A 21026-nucleotide genomic window follows, 5' to 3' on the forward strand; every position below is an offset into this window, starting at 1 on the left:
GAATTCATGTGGCAGTCATAGTAGTAAAAATTTTAAACTCTATCAAAAAATTACTAATTATAGCTTGGATAAGTATCCTTGTTATGTTGTTACAGCAGACAAAAAAAGAACTATGTTTTCAATTCTAAGGTATATGAAGTCTTTTCATTTTGAGTTAAAAAAGTTAAAAATGTATAGGGAAAGGCAAATGGTCTAGTAAATGTAGAGGAACCTTTGACTTGGCTCACAAAGATCCCATTTAATACCCTAGTTTTCTAAAGTAATAGGACACAGACGTTGAAATATCTGAGTTTATTCTTACCTATTTGTATTTTCTCACTTAGAAGAAAGTATCAAATCTAAAGCTACATGTAGAAATTGAAAATGGGGCCAACAAGAAAAATCATTCCGTTAGCAAGGCTTTATAACCCCTTCCATAAACTCTCACATGGCCCTGAGCGATAAAACACATTTGATGTGATGCTTTCCATTTGTCTCTAGTGTTTATTTTATGAAGGATTTTAAAAACATATATCACAAATTTCAGACAGATAAATCTGAGCCAGAGAATGAGCTAAAGACAACAGATGAAAATAGAGGATTAAAGTATTAGACGCTCCAAAGTGGAAATACGGTCACATTTAAGTTGGAGTATTTTTCTGGAAACTGACATTGGCTATATTTGGAAGATGGGCTGGGTATGTGGGGAGGGGGAGAAAGGCAAGACGTTCATATTGAATGCATCCCACTGAGACAGAGTTATACAGTCAGTAATTCACCCCGGCAGAAGGGCTCTGACCTTTGCTCCTCTTTAAAGGAATTAGGACAGTTAATGACTTTCATGCCCATTATGTCTATGGGCAGTAGGAGTTCTTTGCCTCCTACATTATGTTCTATATTTCAATGGTTTATATGGATATTTATTTTAAAGCTGTTGTATGCTATTTAATCTGCTTCCCCAGATCCCACCTAAGAATCAAAGAGCAGACCCAGAAAGCATCTAACTTCTCTTATCTGTTTGCTATAAAAAATTTCATTGCAGGACAGATGCTTCATTCCAGCAAAGGCAGATAAAGCCAAGAAGAAACAAAGAACTATTACAACTGCTATGGGTTTTCCAGAACACTGTTTAGTATATATATGTTGAACCGTAAATGGAATATTTGGGGTTGATTATAGGTGTTTGAGGGATTTTTTTTATTTTTTTTTTGTTTTTGCTCAAAATACCACCTAGTTTAGAACGTGCGAAAGAGGGATGATACTACTAGTGATCTTGTAGTGCTCTGGTCTGATTCTGCAGATAACAAGATTGTCTCACATTTATTGGTGGCTGAACCGGAGAAGATCTATGCCATGCCTGACCCTACTGTTCCCGACAGTGACATCAAAGCCCTCACTACACTGTGCGACTTGGCCGATCGAGAATTGGTGGTTATCATTGGATGGGCGAAGCATATTCCAGGTAACTTTTCTGAAATGAAAAAGAAAAGTTTGCCATTAATTCCCTAGGCTTTATATGTTGATTTAGGCAAATTCACAATTTTCTCATTAGGATTTTTAAATTTTATTTATTTATTTTAATTTACTTTTTTTATTTGTATTTTTTAAATTAATTGATTGTTCTTGGCCACACTGCACGGCTTGTGAGAACTTAGTTCCCCAACCAGGGATTGAACCCGAACCATCGGCAGTGAAAGCGGAGTCTCAACCACTGGGCCACCGGGGAATTCCCGTTCATTAGGATTTTTTTAAACCTTTACATTTGTTTTTGTCATACTTAATTTAGTGCTTTCTTGGTCCTAATAGAATCATATGCCATTTTTATAACTGTACCATCTTGAATGCTTGTTAATTATTTTTTCGCATATGAAGGTACTATTGCCAACCTAAGATAAAGAGAATATAACTTGTTAAAATATTTCCTTATTCTTTTAAAAAGTCTGAGTTTTCTCCTAAGGAAATACTTCTGTTTTTTTCTTTTCACTTTAAATAAATATTTATGAATTGGGGGCCTTAAGGCAGACAGCCTGGGTATAAGTCCTGCCTGGCCTGCCAATGGGACAACTTCCTGAACTTACTCTATCTTAGCTTCCTAAACTCTAAATAAAGCTATAATATCGTAATAAAAAAAAGTTTTTGTCAGGAGTAGTCTAGATACCTTTCTTCCTTTTAAAAATCACTTATTTTGTTGTTCGTAGTGGCGATTTATACTGAATTGTTTTTCATATTTGCATATTGCTTTGGTTTACAATTAGATATTTACCATGAATTTATACATAAATTATGAAAATAAATGTTCAATTGACATTGTAAATATTCTCATATGGTGCCTTAAAAGTAGTATTTCAGGTTTTTTTTTTTTTAATATTTATTTATTTATTTATTTGATTGCGCTGGGTCTTAGTTGTGGCAGGCGGGCTCCTTAGTTGTGGCATGCGAACTCTTAGTTGCAGCATGCGTTTGGGATCTAGTTCCCTGACCAGGGATCGAACCCGGGCCCCCTGCATCGGGAGTGCAGAGTCTTATCCACTGCGCCCCCAGGGAAGTCCCAAAAGTAGTATTTTAAAGTATCCAATTATTTTTCTCTCCAGACCTGTCCTTAGATCAGTGAACATATACCTGATCACAAGGTTTAAGAATTGTAGTAGTCTACTTGAATTATTGTTTGTTTGAGCTTTGATCTTCAAATAGTTTACAAACAAATTTTTGGACAATGAGCCGTGTTTCTTTGGTACAGTGAACTTATTTCTGTCTCCTTAAACTAGTTTGTCTTTATGCCTTGAATGCTACAGTAATTTCTTTAATCAAATTGATGGAAGTCCCTTTCCCAGCCCACACTGAAACCAATTTATTGGTCATGATACGCCAGCTATGTTGCTAACAGTCGTAACGAACTGTCAGGCGATATCGCAGTGAAGCTAATTTGAAGTCATTAGGTGTGCAGCGTTCAGGCGACAATTTGTTACAGTGCTTGGGAACACAGCTGACATTTCTGAATGGCTTTGTTCACTGCAGTTCTAGATGAGGCCAAGCAAATTGTAAACTAATTTAAACATCACTCTGTATTATACCAGCTACTTTGTCTTACACTGTTTGCTAATAAAGCACCCCAAATTAAGTCAAAACTAGTTAAATAGGTGAGCTGGAGTGTATTCTTTAAGAGATACCTCCACAAGGGTCACTACGTCTAAAAGAAAGATGAGAATTTGATTGTGTGGATAGCTGATTTGCATTTGGATTGTAATCATATCTATAAGGTTTTTAGAAAAAGCAAAAAAAATAGAAATAGAATATGCTAAAAGACGGTAAGACATTGGAAGTTGTAGCGGTGGAAACAGCCAGAATTTGCCTAAACAGTGTATGAAAACTTTTTTGGAAGGAAAGTGTTATGAAGGGTTTTAGAAAGAAACAAAACTAAGATTTGTTGAAGTGTCCACAGATTAACTTTTAAAAATAATCAATATATATTATATCATTTACATTTATCCACACACACACGTACACAGACATACATATTCACAGATTTAAAATAGCATTATTCTAACCCAGGGTTTCTCAGTCTTGACGCAATTGATGTTTGGAACCAGATAATCTTTTGTTATGGGGCCTGTCCTATTCCTTGTAGGGTATTTATCAACATCCTTGGTTTCTACCTATTAGCATCCTTGAGTTGTAACAAACAAAAATGTCTTCACACATCGCCAGATGTCCTCTTGGGGGGCAAAATCATGCCCGTCTTCCCCGGTTGAGACCCATCGTTCTAACCCAGGAATCAGATATTATTATCCTTAATTCAAAGATAGGGAGATCTGGGGCAGAGAGAGGTAAAAACACTTGCACAAGTTCACAAGTGTATCCAGAGCCTTCAAAGCCCGCACTCAACATTGCTTCCTGGAATAGAATCAGGATAGTTTAGTCCCCCAGTTGACTACCTTTGAAAGAATTATTTCAAAATAAAAATGATAGCGTTATGAATAGCAACAGCATAAAAGGCTATGTCACTCTGACTCCAAACCGCCCATTATTTCAGAGAATTCTGCCCAAGTTCTCCCTGAATTAAGAAATTTGTTAAGCCCATATTTTGTTATCGTACAGACGTTCCATAATAACGATCAAGAGAAGTCAACCAACTCCTTCTGCGGCTCTCTGGTGAGGAAAAGTCAGTGATAAATTTGTGGGTCCAGTTGTGTATCTAAGTAGAAATGTCAGCTTACAGAGGAACTTGTCACAGTAAAGGGGCTCTGGTGACCTTTGTGAAGACAGTAACTTTAAATAACTATGAGTAACAGCATTTCCAGTGGTGGAAACAATTGCTATACGATTATGTGTTCAGTCTTAAGCTGAGGCTTAGAATTGGTAGGGGCTGACGTTATTCTCTCTCCCCAGCAAATGCCAGAGGAGGTTACTTTGCAGTGATGATTCACAGCTCTGGTTTCCGTGATACCCGGAGGGTGCTTTAAATAATTGCAAGGAGTATCTTGGCTTTTCAGAGAGGGATTAGCAAAACACGAATTCACTGAAATGCTTTTAAATTTCATAACAGTAAGCGTGCCATGCAGTGTTTGGAGGTAGAAGTAAAAGATGCTGTGATACCAGCGTGCTGGTCTATATACCCGGGTTCAGGGAGACTGGGCACGGCAGCAACATGGAGCGTGGGATGGGGAGGGGGTAAAGCCAAAGAGAATATAAAGATTAAAGTCTCATTTCTGCCTTGATAAAAGTAAAAATGTGTTTTTGATACCATGACCTAGTCCTCATAACCGGGGTCAGAGCTGGAATTAAAGCCAAATCAGAACTGAAATTTCACCTGTCTTAATCTTCACTTCAAAATTGCTTTTTTTAAAAAAAATGCTTCTGTTAAAACTAAAGTGAAATCTTTTTTTTAAATATACTAAAATCCAAACCTTTGCTCTCTTTATGCTGCTCTCAGTTTGTGGAATCTCTCTCTCTCTCTCTCACACACACACACACACAGAGACACACACACTTTTTAAAAATTAAGTTTAGCGTATAAGATCAGATCAGTAGCCTTTCTGCACTCCTGGGAAGGTACTTTTGTATACTTGCTTTTGCTACATAAAAAAGTGACAAATTCAACAAAAGCAAATATTGAAGAAGAATACATAGGGAGTGGGTTTTTTTTTTATCAGTAAATAGAATTAGTTGACTTACTTTAATAAATCACATAAATGGAAAGTGTGTTGTTCCGAAACATGACCATACTTTATCTCTAGAAGCAAAAAGATCACAAGGGCTTTAGAAAATGCTTGACTTTAGTTGAAGGAGCATAAGGGCACCAGAACAGATGATGGTGCCCTAATAGCCCTTTTTAAGAATGACAGGGCCCCACCATTAGCATCCTTTTATATCCTTGGAAATTGCTCATGCCTTGCTTTTCTGGTTCCTATCTGCCTGACTCTTTTTTATTTCTCTTTCAATTTCGTCCGCGCTCGGATAAGCGCATGCTAACACAATATGATTGAGCTGTAAAATGGACCGCTGTCGCCTCTAATCTCTTTTATGTAGATACGGAGGTCCTGCACACTCCACTTCATTCTCTCTCCATTGTTGGCCTTTTTTAGAATGGGCTGCCAAGTAATAGAGGCTCCGTCAAATATTAGAGCTAGGTTTCACAGGGTGTGATAAGACGATTATCAGCCCAGCAGTCAGATCTATTATTGTTCTTTGTGGTTGATTAAAATATTATTTTGTACTGTAACTTTGTTAGCAAAATGCAGAATGTGCTTCGTCAGATGGTGCTTAAAAAAGCATCACCCATATTAGCTGACCTATCTAAGTGGCTTAAATATATTTATGGATCTTGCCAGACGGATGACTCTAAGAGAAAGATGTTTGAACAATTCAGTGAATGAATGTATTTTAGAAGTTGTTTTTTCCTTTATCACATATGGCAGATTATTAGGTGGGCTTGTTTATTTTTGACATGACAGATCAAACAATTACCTGCTGAAGAAGGAGAACTCCATTCAAGTTTGGAGCCTCTTAGTGACATTTTTAAAACAGGAAAAAAAAAAAAAAACAAACCTATAGTTTTTCTTCATACCAAATGAAGGCAGGAAATATTAAGCTCAAAAAAGAAAACCACACTAGGAAGAGATGTGATAAAACAGTCTTTATGTATAGTTATTCATGTAAGAAACAGAAGTCTAAAGTATAGAAACCAGTATTCTCCATTTACTCTGAAACATTTTTTCTAAAACATTCACTTAGGAAAATGAATTAAAAATTGCTCAGCGAGTTGGCTTTTTCTAGTTTTCTCAACAGAAGTATTTAGAATTTTCTATAAATGACAGAAATCTCTAAAGAACATGGATAAACTATTTCTACATTAGGATATAAATTTTGTGAGAGAATACCCAAGAATATTTTGAACTAATATTTATGGCTAATGATACTGTTTAAAGGTATATATTTATTGTTCTAATGCATTTTACGTAGAGATCAATTTTTTAGATTGCATCATTCCCTAGGCAAAGTTGTGAAGGTTTTGTTTTTTAACTGCCCATCACTTATCTTAAACTGCTGGCACCATTACATGATTATATGTGAAAAAGCACAAAAAATTGTGGTGGAAATAATTACTATAAGATTATGTTTCCATTTGTAACACCAGGTAAGTTGTCATGTGTATATGCATGTGATTATGGTTTCACATGCAGGAAACGGCATAGTTAACTAAGAGAGGTATGTTATATATAAAAAGGACCTAATATGCTGTTTCGTTTCAATATCATTGGCACTTGGAAAAGTGTACTATTGATTAGTTGATTAAAAATATGCACAGCACAAAACTATTAATTGGCTCTGAGGCTCCGCCCTCCACCCCATTGTATACCTGAATTTACGCGTAGTTGTAATTTCTACTTTGCTACGAATGAATTAAAGCGATTACAGCTCTTTTCTCAGGATTAACTTTTCTTATATGCATGTAACTTAATGATTTCAGAACTGTGAAGTCGTTGAGTCTTTTAGTTAAGTGGAGAAATTTTAAATTTAAGATCCAATGCCTTGGCACTTAGTAAGACTATTTAAATTATAACTATATTCAATTATCAGATAGTTAGAAGTTATGTTTAATGTACCTGGTAGTTGTATACCTGTGTACCAGTAGTTGTGGTTTATAAAAGGTAGAATAATTCTGAAAGTAAAATCAGAAAACCTGAGCTGTATAGAGTTGAGTAATATTTTGTAAGTTATGTAATTGGTCTAGCCATTAGTTATATTGTGAAAATCAAATGAGGAAAAAAAACACACATGCAAATTATACACATATGCATAATTAATTTGAAAATTATAAAGAATGATAGAAAAACGTAAAATATTCAGTGTTCATTTTAGTGCCTAAGAGATTGTACATAGATTGTCATTTTATTGTAATTAGAGCCAAGTGATCCAAAAAGTTAGTATTCATAAGAGCTATTTCAAAAAATATTCAGAACAAACATCCATTATAATAGAAAGGAAGGGAAAGGTTATTTAACCAAGAGGATCCCTGTATGGATATTGCCATCATTCTGTCCTAGGTAAGCAGGACCGTTAGCTTCTAAATAGTCAAGTTCGTCCTCCTCGGCCATACCTAAAATAACTGAATGTTTATCAGTTTCTGAAGTCACAATTGTGATATGGAGAAAGGAACAAGTTGAAAACTATGTTGTGAAAAAAATAATCTGAAAGATTCCCTAGAGACTTGTTCATTTTCTGCAGCTACCCTTGCTAGAAAGGAGAAACACCAACAAAGAAGGTTTGAGGTTTCCCAGACAGATGAGGTTTCCCAGACGGAGACCCGGTTCAAGAGACACCCCCAAATGTTATTAAAGATACTCACAAAGACCTCTCCTCACCACTCGGTGCCATTGTTTGTGACCTGATGCACAGTGCTGTCACCATGCTGAACTACCTGTGCTCACGTAACCTCTGTCCCAGTATTCTGGTCCACTACTAGGTATCCCCCAAATATATTTGCCATCCATTCATCGTCATGCCATTGTGTATCTCTGATCAGCAAGGAATCATAATTTCATAGCAGTCGTGAATACAATTTAAGTATTTGAGTGTCTGCTATGGACCTAATACTATGCTAGGTACTGTGGGGCTTATTAAAGCTACAGGTGACCTGATCTCCACCCTGAATCATGGATCTGTGTCTGCATAAATATCTGTGCATACATGTGTGCATTGATATGTGGTAATCTTCTTTTTTGGGGGATTAAGCTTTCAATACAAAAACAACTAACATCGGTAGGGTTTATTATTGTTTACAAAGCACTATCACGAACTTTTACTTGATGTCCATAACAATTCGGTTGTTTAATTCTTATTATCCCCTAGAGTGAGGAAGTTTGATTCACACTGTTAGTAATGTTACTTGAACCATAGAATATTTAACTTAAATGACTTTACCGGTAGCTTCAGTAGGTCTTTCTCCGCTATCCTCCTCTACTTCCCCGTACATTTTTTGTCATTTGTTCCAGATTACCTACCTGCCTTTCATACAAGTTTAGGCAAATGGAACATATTTGCCCTATCTTTAAATTTTGTCTCTACATTTATAAAATGAAAGGAGAATTGAATCAAAGAGGAAATGTATGACACACCTTTAAAATCAATAAAAATCAAGGTGTTTGATTGATAGTGCGTCCTTTATATCCCTGATCACAAATTTTAATGAAACAAGGTGATCACTGGGTAGCTACTCAGCTGAATGGTTGGAAAAGTTTTTAAATGATTGGTTGCCAGAATTGAAGGCTCTTCCTCCCCAACTCTGTTCAGATTCACTGGGTTGAAGATTTCTCTATTCATCAAGTCCTAAAAGATGGTATCATTTTCAGGCAAGTAATTGTAATCGTGAAACTCTTTTGCATGCTAAGGTGACAGGATGAGTCTCATCATTCGGTTTACTGTATATATCAGAAGGCTAAACAAGCCTGCAGTCTACCTGAGGGTTATCAAAATATTGACATCCCATAGACCTGGCCCAACTCATATCTTTCTGTTCTGGAATTCTGTTTGTTCATAGAGCTGTTACTTCTGACTTTTAGGTTCTTCTCAAGGCTACTTGATGAGTTCAAGAGAGAAAGACTTCTGTGTCTTGTGAAAAGAATTCTATATGGAAGCTGATTTAATTAGCATAACCCATATATGCTTAAATGCTTCATGAAAATCTTTTTCCACCTCTAAAAGAAGAATTGGAGGGAGAAGTTTAAATGTGATGCTGGCGTGTTTTGTTTCTCCCTCTGCTCCTCTTTGACCCTCTCTCCATCCCTAATCCCACCTCCCTCCCGTGGGCTGGTCACACATTTTCCCCTGCGTCCCCCTTGCTCTGCCTCAGCCAATCTCCAAATGAATGCATGTCTATCGTGGCCTTGGCTTTGGCACTCTGGATATATTGATTAATAGTTGCCCTAAGCTCCTTTTAGCAAATCAAATTTTCACTTTTAGCAAGGATTTCGCCTCTGATTTATTCAGCAAAGTGAAATGCACTAAATTGACTTTGACATTCAGGGAAAATGGCTGAAAAACAAAGAGCAGAGGAAAGAGATATAAATTGTGTGGCAGCTGGAGACTTCAAGCATCCGAGGAACAGTTTTCTGTGGAATATAGAGTAATTTGAAAGCACACAGAGAAGTGGTTTCTTCAAAAAAAATGAAAAAAATGCTGAGTTTTCTTTTTGAAAGAGGGTGTAAGTATTACTCAGCTGAACTCAGAATTTCTGGTACAATGCATTATATTTTGTAGATAAAAATAGCTGCGTAATCCAAGATTGCCTATATCTAAATGAGTTTATGAAAGCTAGGACATAACCTAATTACACTGGAAAAAAGAAATAGTCAGGTCATCCCACACGAAATAGAATAGTTAATTTGAAAATGTAAGTGCTGTGTAGTTGTGTGTGTGTGTGTGTGTGTGTGTGTGTGTGTGTGTGTTGTAAAGAATGGAGCTTTTTCATCACCATTAAAAGAATTTGAAATAATTTTGGATCACAAGCCTCAGAAAAGCCATGTAACTTTGCTCTTCTGTTTGCCTTTTTCCCAAGAATGTCTGCCTTGGCTGTATTCTTTAATGTGACTAAGTCAGCCTACTTCCTTGTTAGACCAAGGTTCGGTGAATTAGTGACCATCAGGTTCAAGATACAAAGTGTGGTTTTATTTGTTTTGTTTTGTTTTTAATTTATTTACTTATTTATTTATTTTTGGCTGTGTTGGGTCTTCGTTTCTGTGCGAGGGCTTTCCCTAGTTGCGACAAGTGGGGGCCACTCTTCATCACGGTGCGCGGGCCTCTCACTATCGCGGTAAAGTGTGGTTTTGCTGCATAAAAAGAAATGGTGCTGATGTAGATGAAGCAAAGAGGAAAGGGGGTTGAACTGAATTCACTGTGGACACTTGGGGAGGAATGAAAGGTGTGAGGACTATCGAGGAGTAGTTTTGATATTGCGGATCTCGTAGACTGTTGAATTGCCTCTGCCGAGAGGGGTTATCAGAGGGGTGGAAGGAGAAGGGGGAGGGGAAATCTACAGAAGGAATTTGCTGTTCATTTACCTTTTTGCTCTTCCATGTGAATTTTCCTTATTAACCAAAGTCAGGGTCCACATAGTCCAGGCACTGCCCTCCCTTTAACTATACTTTTTCATTATTCTCTTCCTTTTCATTTTCAACAAATCAGTGTCCAAAGTGACCCAAGCCATCCACATCAGTGGCATCTTACCAATCAGATAATATTTTAACGGTATACCAAACATGTCCACAGGCATATGATTTCCCTAAAGTCAAGCTGCTTCCTCCCCAATTCAGGCCACTTTTCAACCTTCATAAATGATTCTTAGAAGAACCCAATTAGGAGAATGTATTTAACCTGCTAAAAATCCCTTTAATTGACCAAACTTTCTAAGAAGCTTATGGTATATGATAAACAGATATAATACCTCCATTTGTTTATAAATACCTTGATATTTCTCTTAAGAAAAAAAATTTCTTGGTTTTTCCCAGAAAAAAAACAACTATGATTTTCTCAGTAGCAATCAACCACTTTCATTTTTTATTTTTGCCACGTTATATATTTTTTTCCTCCACCAAGAATCAGGAATGACGTACAAAGTACACAAACCCCAAGTCAAAGGGATATTCGGCTTTTATTTTATACTTGGATCTCTTAATGTGAAGTTTAGTGCTATTATTATATGAGTTAAAAGTACTAATGCATCGTAATTTAGTTAAAGAGAAACATATAATGGGTAAATACCACCTCTTGGTAATTCTAAGCTCTAGAGTCAATTCAACTTAGTTCATCCCACAATTTTACATGTCTGCATTTAACCACAGAACTTTGCTTCCAATAAGGAAATTATATTTCCATTGCCAGAATGGGCAATTAAGTTCTCACTACATATTGTTAATATTATAAAATCAAGAAGGGGAAAGGACCAGTTTCTTCCACTGGGTTCAGATTAAGCCAGTGGATGACCGGCCGTCCAGGTCAGCAGCACAGCCTGTATGGATTTAGAGAGTCATCGGAGCCCAATTAAACACCGTAACTCCAGGGGTGTCTCTGAAGAGCAGCTCCCTCCTCTCTGGATGAAGGGGGCTTCACACCTGCTTAACCTACATTAGGGAAGGATTAATTACCTGAAGTGCTGGGCCCCCTCAGCCAGTCAGCATGTTTGTGGCAGGGCACATGGTAGCCTGGGCTGAGGAGGGAGAGAGGGAGAAGGAGCAGCTGCGGGTTCAAGGAAGGACTGATTCCTCCTGACATGGTCAGCACTTTAGGAAAAAAAATAGTCCAGCTATACTTAATCTTGTGATTTTCTGTGTCATGGCAGAGCCCAGTCTGCAATGCAGACTTGTAAACGTAAAAGAGGAATACCCTCCCGAAGGTCCTTTCAACTGTGCATATTACTCAGATTAACCTTTTGTGGAGAAACATGGAATCTCTACTTAAACATTTCAGATTTATTTCTGTGAGTGGCTGTGATATTGAAGCAAAGTGCTGTATGATAGATTTTCCCAAAGTTTAAAAAATATGCTTGCTTACTCAGAAACATGCCTCCGGGAAGTTTTATGACACTCTTTTAAAAATAAATGGAAGGATATCGAATATAGATCTCTTTCTTTAAAAATTAATTCTTGGATGATAGAACCAGAATGAACCTTAGAATTCTATTGCTAGAACTTCGCATTTTAAGAGGAAGTAGTATGTTGCAGTGGGTAGTGTACCATACTTGGAGTTAGAGACCATGGTTCAAATTCTGATATTGCTTCGTGCCATGAACTAAGTTTGCTTATATATAAGATGGGGATCATAATAATAAAGTGACCAACTTGATAGGTTACTGGGACAATTCAGTGAGTTAATGTATGTAAAGTGCCCAATCCAATCTTTTAATTGCTAAGTGTTCAGTAAATGTTAAATGCCTTTACCTGCACATTCACTTACAGATAAAAACGTTGAAGACCAGGAAAACTGAATGACTTACCCAAGGTCACGAGCTACTCAGGACATAGTTGAGAGTAAAACTCAGTCATGTAACAGTTGAGCACTGTTGATATTTATCATCGTCACCACCAGTTTTTCAGAAAAGAGTATACATTCTTATGCATAGTATTAAATATTAGCAAGTTATCCTCTTTATTCTATATTATACCACATTATATTACATTATATATAAACATGCATATATTTATATGGACAGCATAGTTTTTGAAGATAGACCAGTAGTGAAAATGTTATAGAAAAGTTATTTTGGTATATTTTAAGTTGTGCACTCCAAATTATAAGCAATACACCCATCTTTCTTTTGTTATTCTTTGATATAGCTTGGGTATAATATCTGGATATATCAGATCAAACCCCTTTCTGAAGAATTATTAATCTAAAGGTATAGCTCAGAACCTTTCTGTTTCATGCAGGGGGATATAATAGAGAGAATTCCTTCACTGAGGCTTGAGGTTGGGAAACATAGCCAACAGCTTAAAGTGGCCAAGAGTTTCTCAATGGAGGATCTTGATACAGAGCTAAGTGTCTAGATAACATAAAGACAAAGTAACAGGAATACATGAGGTGTACCTTATTTATAAAGCATCTCTGAATACTTGCTATGTAAATATATGTGATGCTATCTTTGAAGACAATGTCTCTGACAGATCAGTGTATAACGTTTGATTAAAATTAGCTTGTAGATAATCCATGGATTTTAATTAACCTGGTCAGTTATCCAACCCAGTATACTCAGTGAGGATTTTAGGTTTTCACAACTCTGTACGTGCCATGAAAGTCTAAGTCAAATTTCCAAGGCAATTTTTTACAGTTCGAATAGAATTATTTATTATTTAATGTGAATCTGACCATACTATATTCTTGTAGTTGAATAAATTTCATATGGGCTGAAGATGGATGATGTGGTTATCTTTGAAACATCAACTATGATCATTTTTGAGATATCTGAATATGGTAATAGGTTCTCTAAATTCAATTTGACATTTTTTGCACACTTTGTAATATTCAATTCCCCAACAGAAATACCGTGTGTAATATATTTTTGTAGCAAGCTAATACCTATTCACTCATACACTGAACAAAAAAGTATATATTAAAAGCCTACTCTATGGTAGGCCTTATACTAAAGTTCTGTTTTAGGGAGACTGTCTCTGTCATTATTATATGACTTTGAGGCATAGATGATCTATTATCAAAACACTTTTTGAATTTTTATCTCAAGAATGGTTGCTTTGCAGCTCACTCAGGATCATGGTTTCTATTTTTCCGTCATACACATACTCAAGAGTCTTGAAGAAATGCTTTGAGAATGATCAAAGTCAGGTGTCAGCCACACCTCCTGGTCCAGTATTTCAGAGTTTCCCACTCTGTAGCTCCCCTCCCTGTATTCTGGATATCAGTGATATTCTAGGGAATAAACTGAGGGCCAGCAGCTGCCTGACAGGGTTATTATGCTCTTTTCAAACCATGTATATGTGGTTGTTCTGAACCCACTTGGATTTTATGTGGTTACACTATCTCAGAAACAGAGTCTCTTTATGAATAGAGGCCTGCTTACTGCATGAGGGAAGATGGCAGTATTTTTTACTTTAAGAAAAGGTTCTTCATTTGCTTTGAAGAGATACTAAGAATATGGGAATAGAGAGCTGATTACAGCGAGAGCTTTTCTCGGGATTGTTAAGGTCGTGTGGCATCTCCTGCCATTAACTTTTGTTCTCGCCTGCAACAGCACAGTTCAGGGGTGTGGGCTCCATGCTGCATCTGTACTTGGCTTGTTATCCTCTTATCAAGCTCTTAGCATCCCTTTGTTTATTTGAGACGACAGGAAGACGGTGTAAAGGCTGCTTAGTCAGGGATATCAGCCTTGTTGGCAGGGGAGTGATTGCCAGTTGAAAAACAAGGCATTATTGCTCATTTTTTCCCTCTTATTAGTTTGATTACATTTGCAAATCAAATCAATCCATCAGACATGATCAGGCCTCGTCCGCATTTTAAGGAATAGTAATCTCCGTCTAATAAGATGCAAATGTGTCACATCGGTAAGTAACCAATAAATCATCGTCTTGTCTTTGGCAATCATTAAATATCAGAACCAACAGTCAATTTTTAGTATTTTCAATTTGCGATATGCCGCTGGAATATAAAGATAGATGGACGTAATTACACAAACCAAACACTATTTCAGTTCATTCCAGACAGCAAATTTAGTGGAAGGTATAACTGGCTTGTCATCACACTACATTATTCCTAGCGGTTCATGCAAAGTTCACAGACGAGCTTCAAATGGACATTGCTTTTTTTCAACTTCTAGCAACGTCCGTACAATGGCAATCAAACTTTGACGTAAGGACTTGCGTTGACTTCCGCGTGGCTGTTACAGTCAGATGCCAGCATGACAGGAAACATATGCTCTCTCCCGTCAGGCACTGGTGGCAGTGCCAGCTCCAATCTTCTAGATTTTCGATTAAAAAGAAAATGAACTCACGAATATGGAAATAAAGGAAAACAAAAACAGCCAAGAACTCTTCAGATGATTTATACCACCCACATCTCTTTGGACAGTTTCCCTCAGGGGGAGAAAGTGGACAAAAACTTTATTTTTCTCAGTTTCACATCTTTAGAGCCTCTCTGTTTGGGCAATGTATTCTTTTCACCTAAGCCGTTCTTTGTGAAGATATGCATGTTTGCAGCGCCCTGATATGATCCAGGAAGAAAGAGTGTGTTGATTTGGGGCACAATAGGGAAATGTCGAGATATATATATAGATATATCTAGATATATCTATATATATATATGTATATATAAAATGTTATAATTCAAAGGACAAGAAATGAAGTTGTTTGGATGGAATATCTGATCTGAATGTCTTTTCCCTAATTATACTTGCTTAGCAACTCGGTAACTTCTGATGAACTGTGACAATTGCCCATTCATTCATTCACAGAAATTGTCTTCCCATAAATGGAAGACCCCACCTCCCAATCCCTCTCGGCTCTATTTATCTCAGTGCAATCAATAGGCATACTTTTCCATCCTTTCCCAATATTTTTCTCTTGTCCAATTCTCTTTTTCCTGAGTGCTCATATAAAAAGCTCTTTTACATCATTGAACTGATGACATTTAAAAGTTGTAACATTTTCTCTTTGATTTTGGTTTGTTGTTAACCTCATCCAGTTACTGCCATCACTTTGGTTCTTCCTCTTTCTTCTCTGCAAAAGTCATTTGCCTTCTCAGTGTAAGTTGCTAAATAGGACGTGAAAGTCATCCTATGATGATGATAGGTCATCTCTATGACCTTGATGCACCTGCTACTTATTTTGGTGGCATTTCCAATCATCACTGACTGATTCCAGTTGATCTTGACAGATATATCATAGGCTTTATAGTTAGAACTTAGAGCTTAAGATTTGGCAATGCCAGTCCTCTGGCCTACTAGATTTCCTTATTTGCCATGAGAAGAGCAAACTCTTTGGAATATTATTTAATAAGGTCTCTTATTTAAAGTTAACAAAATTGAATTTTGACTGCGTGACTTATTTATTGTAAACGTGTTGGGTATCTTTATGCTAATCACTCTCCTAGGCAGTGGAATACAAAAGTAAACAGAGCAGAGATGGTCACACGGTCGTAAGGCTCAGAATCTTTTGAGGGACACAGACAAGCAAAGAGGCAATTATAACATGGTGTTCTAAGTGCATTGATGGGGCAACACAGCATACTAGGGGTTCACCATGGTGGGAACTCTAACTTCGGGAATCAGGGAAGGCTTCTTGAAGGCTTGAAGGCTTCTTGTGTAGAAATCCAGAGAAGATAAATGCATAGGGAGGTATCAAGAAGTTTTAGGTAAGCATTAGCTTCCTTCTGTTAATAAAACCAATCGTTGTAGGTTAAACAGGCCCATTTTCAGTATCTCTTCCCATTTGTTAGCAGGACTGGAGAACCTCATTCATTGACGTATGAAGAACATTCTTTCAAATTTTAAGAAATTATAATATAGAAGCTGGATTAGACTCTGATTTTAGACAGCACAGCAGCTTTCAACTTTAGACAATGAAAACATGCAGTAGTAGCTTGAGGTAGTGGTCAAGACAACTTTTCAAATCAGCAAAATCGATTTTTTAAATGTGTCACGTATATGCCTGCGGGATGCACTCTCCATGGCCGTACATCCGGGCAGGCAAAACGGACTATCACTTGATGAAAACCATTTTAGGCTGCTTCTGCAACCCTTCCTATCTCCGTATCCTTTCAAAGTTAGTCGATTTCCAGCATCCTTTCCCACAACAGCAAAACTGTTGTGAATTTTTAAAATACAGCTCTGGTCTTTCCAGACGATTGTTTGGCCAGCCAGCGCATGTAGCTCAAGGAACCCCATACAGAGCAGCAATCGCCAGGAACCCCTATGAGTTACAGCTGAGGGAAGCCGTACAGCTCATGCCTTTGAAGCTTTGTACCAGAACCTTATGCTCTCTCTAACCGATTTACATACCACCATGGTATGTTTAATTTGCTTTTTCATCAAATCAATAATGGGTCTAATTGAAAAAATTGGCAGTGCTACGTGCAACCTAAGTACTGATCTCAGTGTTTGCCGGCTAACGGCAACCTTGCACAGCTCTGTGTCAGACACCTGTGTTATTGGTGCGCTCTCGCTCCTAATGCGTACAAAAACAAACATTAATACAGGTGGAGCATCTGCACCAATTGATCACTATGCTATGAGAATTAATCACCTGGCTTTCAGCTAGAAGAATAAAATTTACATCTTTAATGTATGAAATGTATTAACACGCACGCTTGCACCATCGACTTCGGGTAATGTCAGCAGCCGAGCACATACAGCCCCGTTCAGACGTGTTCCCCTGGACATTTGGACCTGGGTATGTAAGTTCGGAGCCAGGCTTTAAGCACTTGACAGATGTTTTTAAATTTTAGATTTGGGACTTTTGGGTGAATAGTAATAGGAAAATATTGGAAGAGTAAGATTCAACCTAAAGGACTAGCACTTTGAACTCTGGAAATCTGCCTTCAAAGACAGTATGATGACACTTTCGAGGCTGAATTTTATTTTCTCGTCCCAATCTAGGATGGGTTTTGGCAACATCACCATCGTCATGGAGCTACATTCATTGAGCACTTACTAGGTGCCAGGCCCAGTGCCCATTGTTTTGTATACATCATCTCAGTTTTTCTTCAAAGCAACTATAACTGAGGATCACCTCTGACACCATTTTTTAAATTGAAGTGTAGTTGATTTACAATACTGTGTTAGTTTCAGGTGTACTGCGTAGTGATTTGGTATTTTTGCAGATTACATTCCATTATAGGTTATTACAAGATATTAGGTATAATTCCCTGTGCTATACAGTAAATCCTCATTGCTTATCATATAGTAGTTTTTATCTCTTAATCCCATACCCCCAATTTGTCCCTTCCCCCCTCCACTTCGGTAACCACAAGTTTGTTTTCTATGTCTATGAGTCTGTTTCTGTTTTGTATATAGATTCATTTGTATTATTTTTTAGATTCCATATATAAGTGATATCATATAATATTTGTCTTTGTCTGACTTATTTCACTAAGCATAATATTCTCTAGCTCCATCTATGTTGCTGGAAATATCACTAGTTCATTTTTTCTGGCTGAGTAGTATTCCATTATATAATATTCCATTCCCCTTGTCGATTGGACACCATTTTATAATTGAGAAAATTGAAGCTTAGAGAAGTCAAACAACTTGCCTGAGATCGTGAAGCTAGTAAAATAGAGAAAATTAGACTGAAATTCAGGTCTGCGTTCAAAACCTTGATTTTTATCTACTGTGCTAACACAAATTCCTGGTATAAACTAATTCATTTTTTTACACTCCCAACTGATTTTTTTGTTTAGCACAATGGGACCTCAAAAACTTCTGCTGGCAAAACAGATTTCATGGGTGCATCCCAATAATGTTGATTTGATAGTTATTACAGATCTGGCTACATAGTTGGTGGGGTCCAGTGCAAAATGAAAATGCAGGACTTGTGGATTAAGAATTTCAAGATGACGACAGCAGAGCATCCAACTACATGCGGCTCCCTGCACAGAGCACACACCCATGAAGCAGGCCTAGTACTGCCAGGAGAGACAGAAATTTTGCTTGGGGACAAGTTTGGCAAATAGAGGAGTCCTTCTTATTCAAGTCTCTGGTTGGGTCTGGGAAAATGCTACATAGACCGAGACAAGCTATTTTTGATACCATGATTCCCAACAACTAGTTACTCACTTAGGAAGGAAAGGAGGTTTTTTCATCATCCCTAACCAATGGTCCCCACCCAGGGGCAATTTTGCCTCATGGGGAACATTTGGCAGTGACTGGGGACATTTTGATTGTCACAGTCAGGGAAACAACAGGGAAGGAGGAGCACCTAGTGGAGAGAGGCCAGGGATGCTGCACCATGTTCTACAATTCACGGGACATCCCCCCACCCCTTGCCCCTCAACAAAGGATTTTTCAGCCTAAAATACCAGTAGTGTTGAAATTGAGAAACCTGTCGTAAACCCTCACACTCATAAGGTTTTTGAGTTTAATATTCAGTTTTGCAAATCTCATAAATGGATACATAAAGAAATATGGTAGCTTTATTACCAAAGAGAAGGCCTCACTTCCCAGGAAGCCACATTCATCCCCAAGATCAATACATATTTATTGGGGAGCCCAGGTGCGTTTGCACCAGCATTTTGTGGCCAAGCCATAAGTTTATCCTTAGTGCTTAAAAATAAAACAGAAAGGTTCGTGAACTCTGAAAAGTGACCATGACATATTTGAATTAAGAGCTTTCTTGAAAATTTCATTGGAGATATTTATTATGTGGCTAATTACACATTCACATATAATGGTGAGAAAGGAGCTATTATAGCACATCCAATAAGCAATATGCATTTTAACAAATATATAAATATGTATTTATTCATCGAACAGAAACATTTTCTGGGTTATTTGGAAGTAAATAATGTTTATAAATGTTTATAAAAATTTATAAATATTCAGTGGTAAATATTCTAAGCACTGAAGTAAATGCTATGTATATTTAAAGACATTTGAATTTTTGACAGAGATATCTTTCATATGAACTTATACAAATAATTTCAGAATAACTGTAAAGATGTTCATATTAATCTGGACATCCTTAAAATTGGTGAGTTGGGGTGGATATGTCATAAGCTTGTCAATAGGTTGTATAAAGTCTATATAAAACCTTTATATGTAAATGTATTGCTTTGTTGCATAAATACTTTGGCAGTTACTCTTATACATGCGTGAGTCTATATAATTCAACTCTTACTGGCATTTTTTAATTCTTAAACAGTTTTTCTAATCATTTCAGAGGAAAAACAATGAACCATAATATCCATATTTTCACACAGAAATTTCCGCTTAAGTAAATTTTATGTCACTATCTTTCCACTCAGTTTCTCTCCATCTAGGGATAATATATCAAATTTTGAACAGCCCAACTCCCTATAGCATAATTGAAAACAAACAGAAAAAAATGTTCTGGGTAATTTCCAAAGGTATTGTAATTGTAAAGTCCCTCAGTCCCTCACTCATAGGCTATTCAACCCTTTCTATGAACCATTCTAACTACCTTAACTCTTCTTCTGATACATAGCAAATTTCTGGAGAGATTGATGCCAAAGGGAATCCTATGGATGGCAACAGAAAGTAAGAGTCTGCAGGCAAAAATATAAAATGCAGATCGAGTACTAAGAAGGCCAGCACAGGAGGCTGTGTAACGTGGGTTTGGGCAGCCCCACATTCCTCAGTTACCTCTGAGGGCAACTCAGGGCAGCTTGGATCTCCTGATGGTTCCTGGCATGCTGATTCTGATCATCAGAAAAATTAAAAATGTATGTAGTAGACTTATTTTAAGAAGACTGAGAAATATGTAGTCATTTTAAAGGAATCTACCCAAGATGTGTAAAATCTTTAAAAAATGTTTGGAAGTTTTATGTAATGAAATTCACCTAGGTGGGATGTCTCCTGCCTTTACAAATCTGAACTATTTTTACTATTAATGAAAGAATAATAATGACAATGATTATCATTTGCGTAGTCATGCTCAGATTACAAAGTGATTCCAAATAAATTTGACGCTCACTTGCATATGATAGGTACAGCATCCTTGTGAGGTTGTTATATCCACCCCCTTATTTTGTCCAGATGAGGAAACCAAGACCCAAAGATTAAGTGATTTTTCTCTAAATTCACACAGTTGACGCTGTATGCATATCTATGTCCTGAAAAGTGTCACTCAGGTAATTGCTATTCCATTTTACAAGATGTGTGAATTCAGGTTATCAAAAGTTTCTGCTATTTTGATATTTGAAACAATTTTCTAAGATTTTTTTTTCATTTTTAACATATATTGATCATAAACACAAAAACAATGAGATTCTATAATTTCTTCTTTCTATTTTTTTAAATGAGTCAATCTCTGAAAAATATTTAAGTGACTGTGCTTATCACTATGATGTTAAGTATAGATGGAATCCTGCAT

General features: G+C 36.9%; 1 protein-coding gene across 2 annotated transcripts in view; it reads left to right on the top strand.

The window, feature by feature from the left end:
* The window catches only part of ESRRG (estrogen related receptor gamma), a 435178-nt gene that overhangs the window by 376401 nt on the left and 37751 nt on the right, over positions 1 to 21026 (top strand). For both annotated transcript variants that reach the window (XM_057544245.1, XM_057544241.1), the window contains exon 5: positions 1280 to 1441. In XM_057544245.1, the coding sequence (XP_057400228.1) occupies positions 1280 to 1441 (162 nt within the window). The remainder of the gene's footprint in view (positions 1 to 1279; positions 1442 to 21026) is intronic.

This window comes from Balaenoptera acutorostrata, chromosome 1, assembly GCF_949987535.1.
Source record: "Balaenoptera acutorostrata chromosome 1, mBalAcu1.1, whole genome shotgun sequence".
NCBI classification, from domain to species: domain Eukaryota; kingdom Metazoa; phylum Chordata; class Mammalia; order Artiodactyla; family Balaenopteridae; genus Balaenoptera; species Balaenoptera acutorostrata.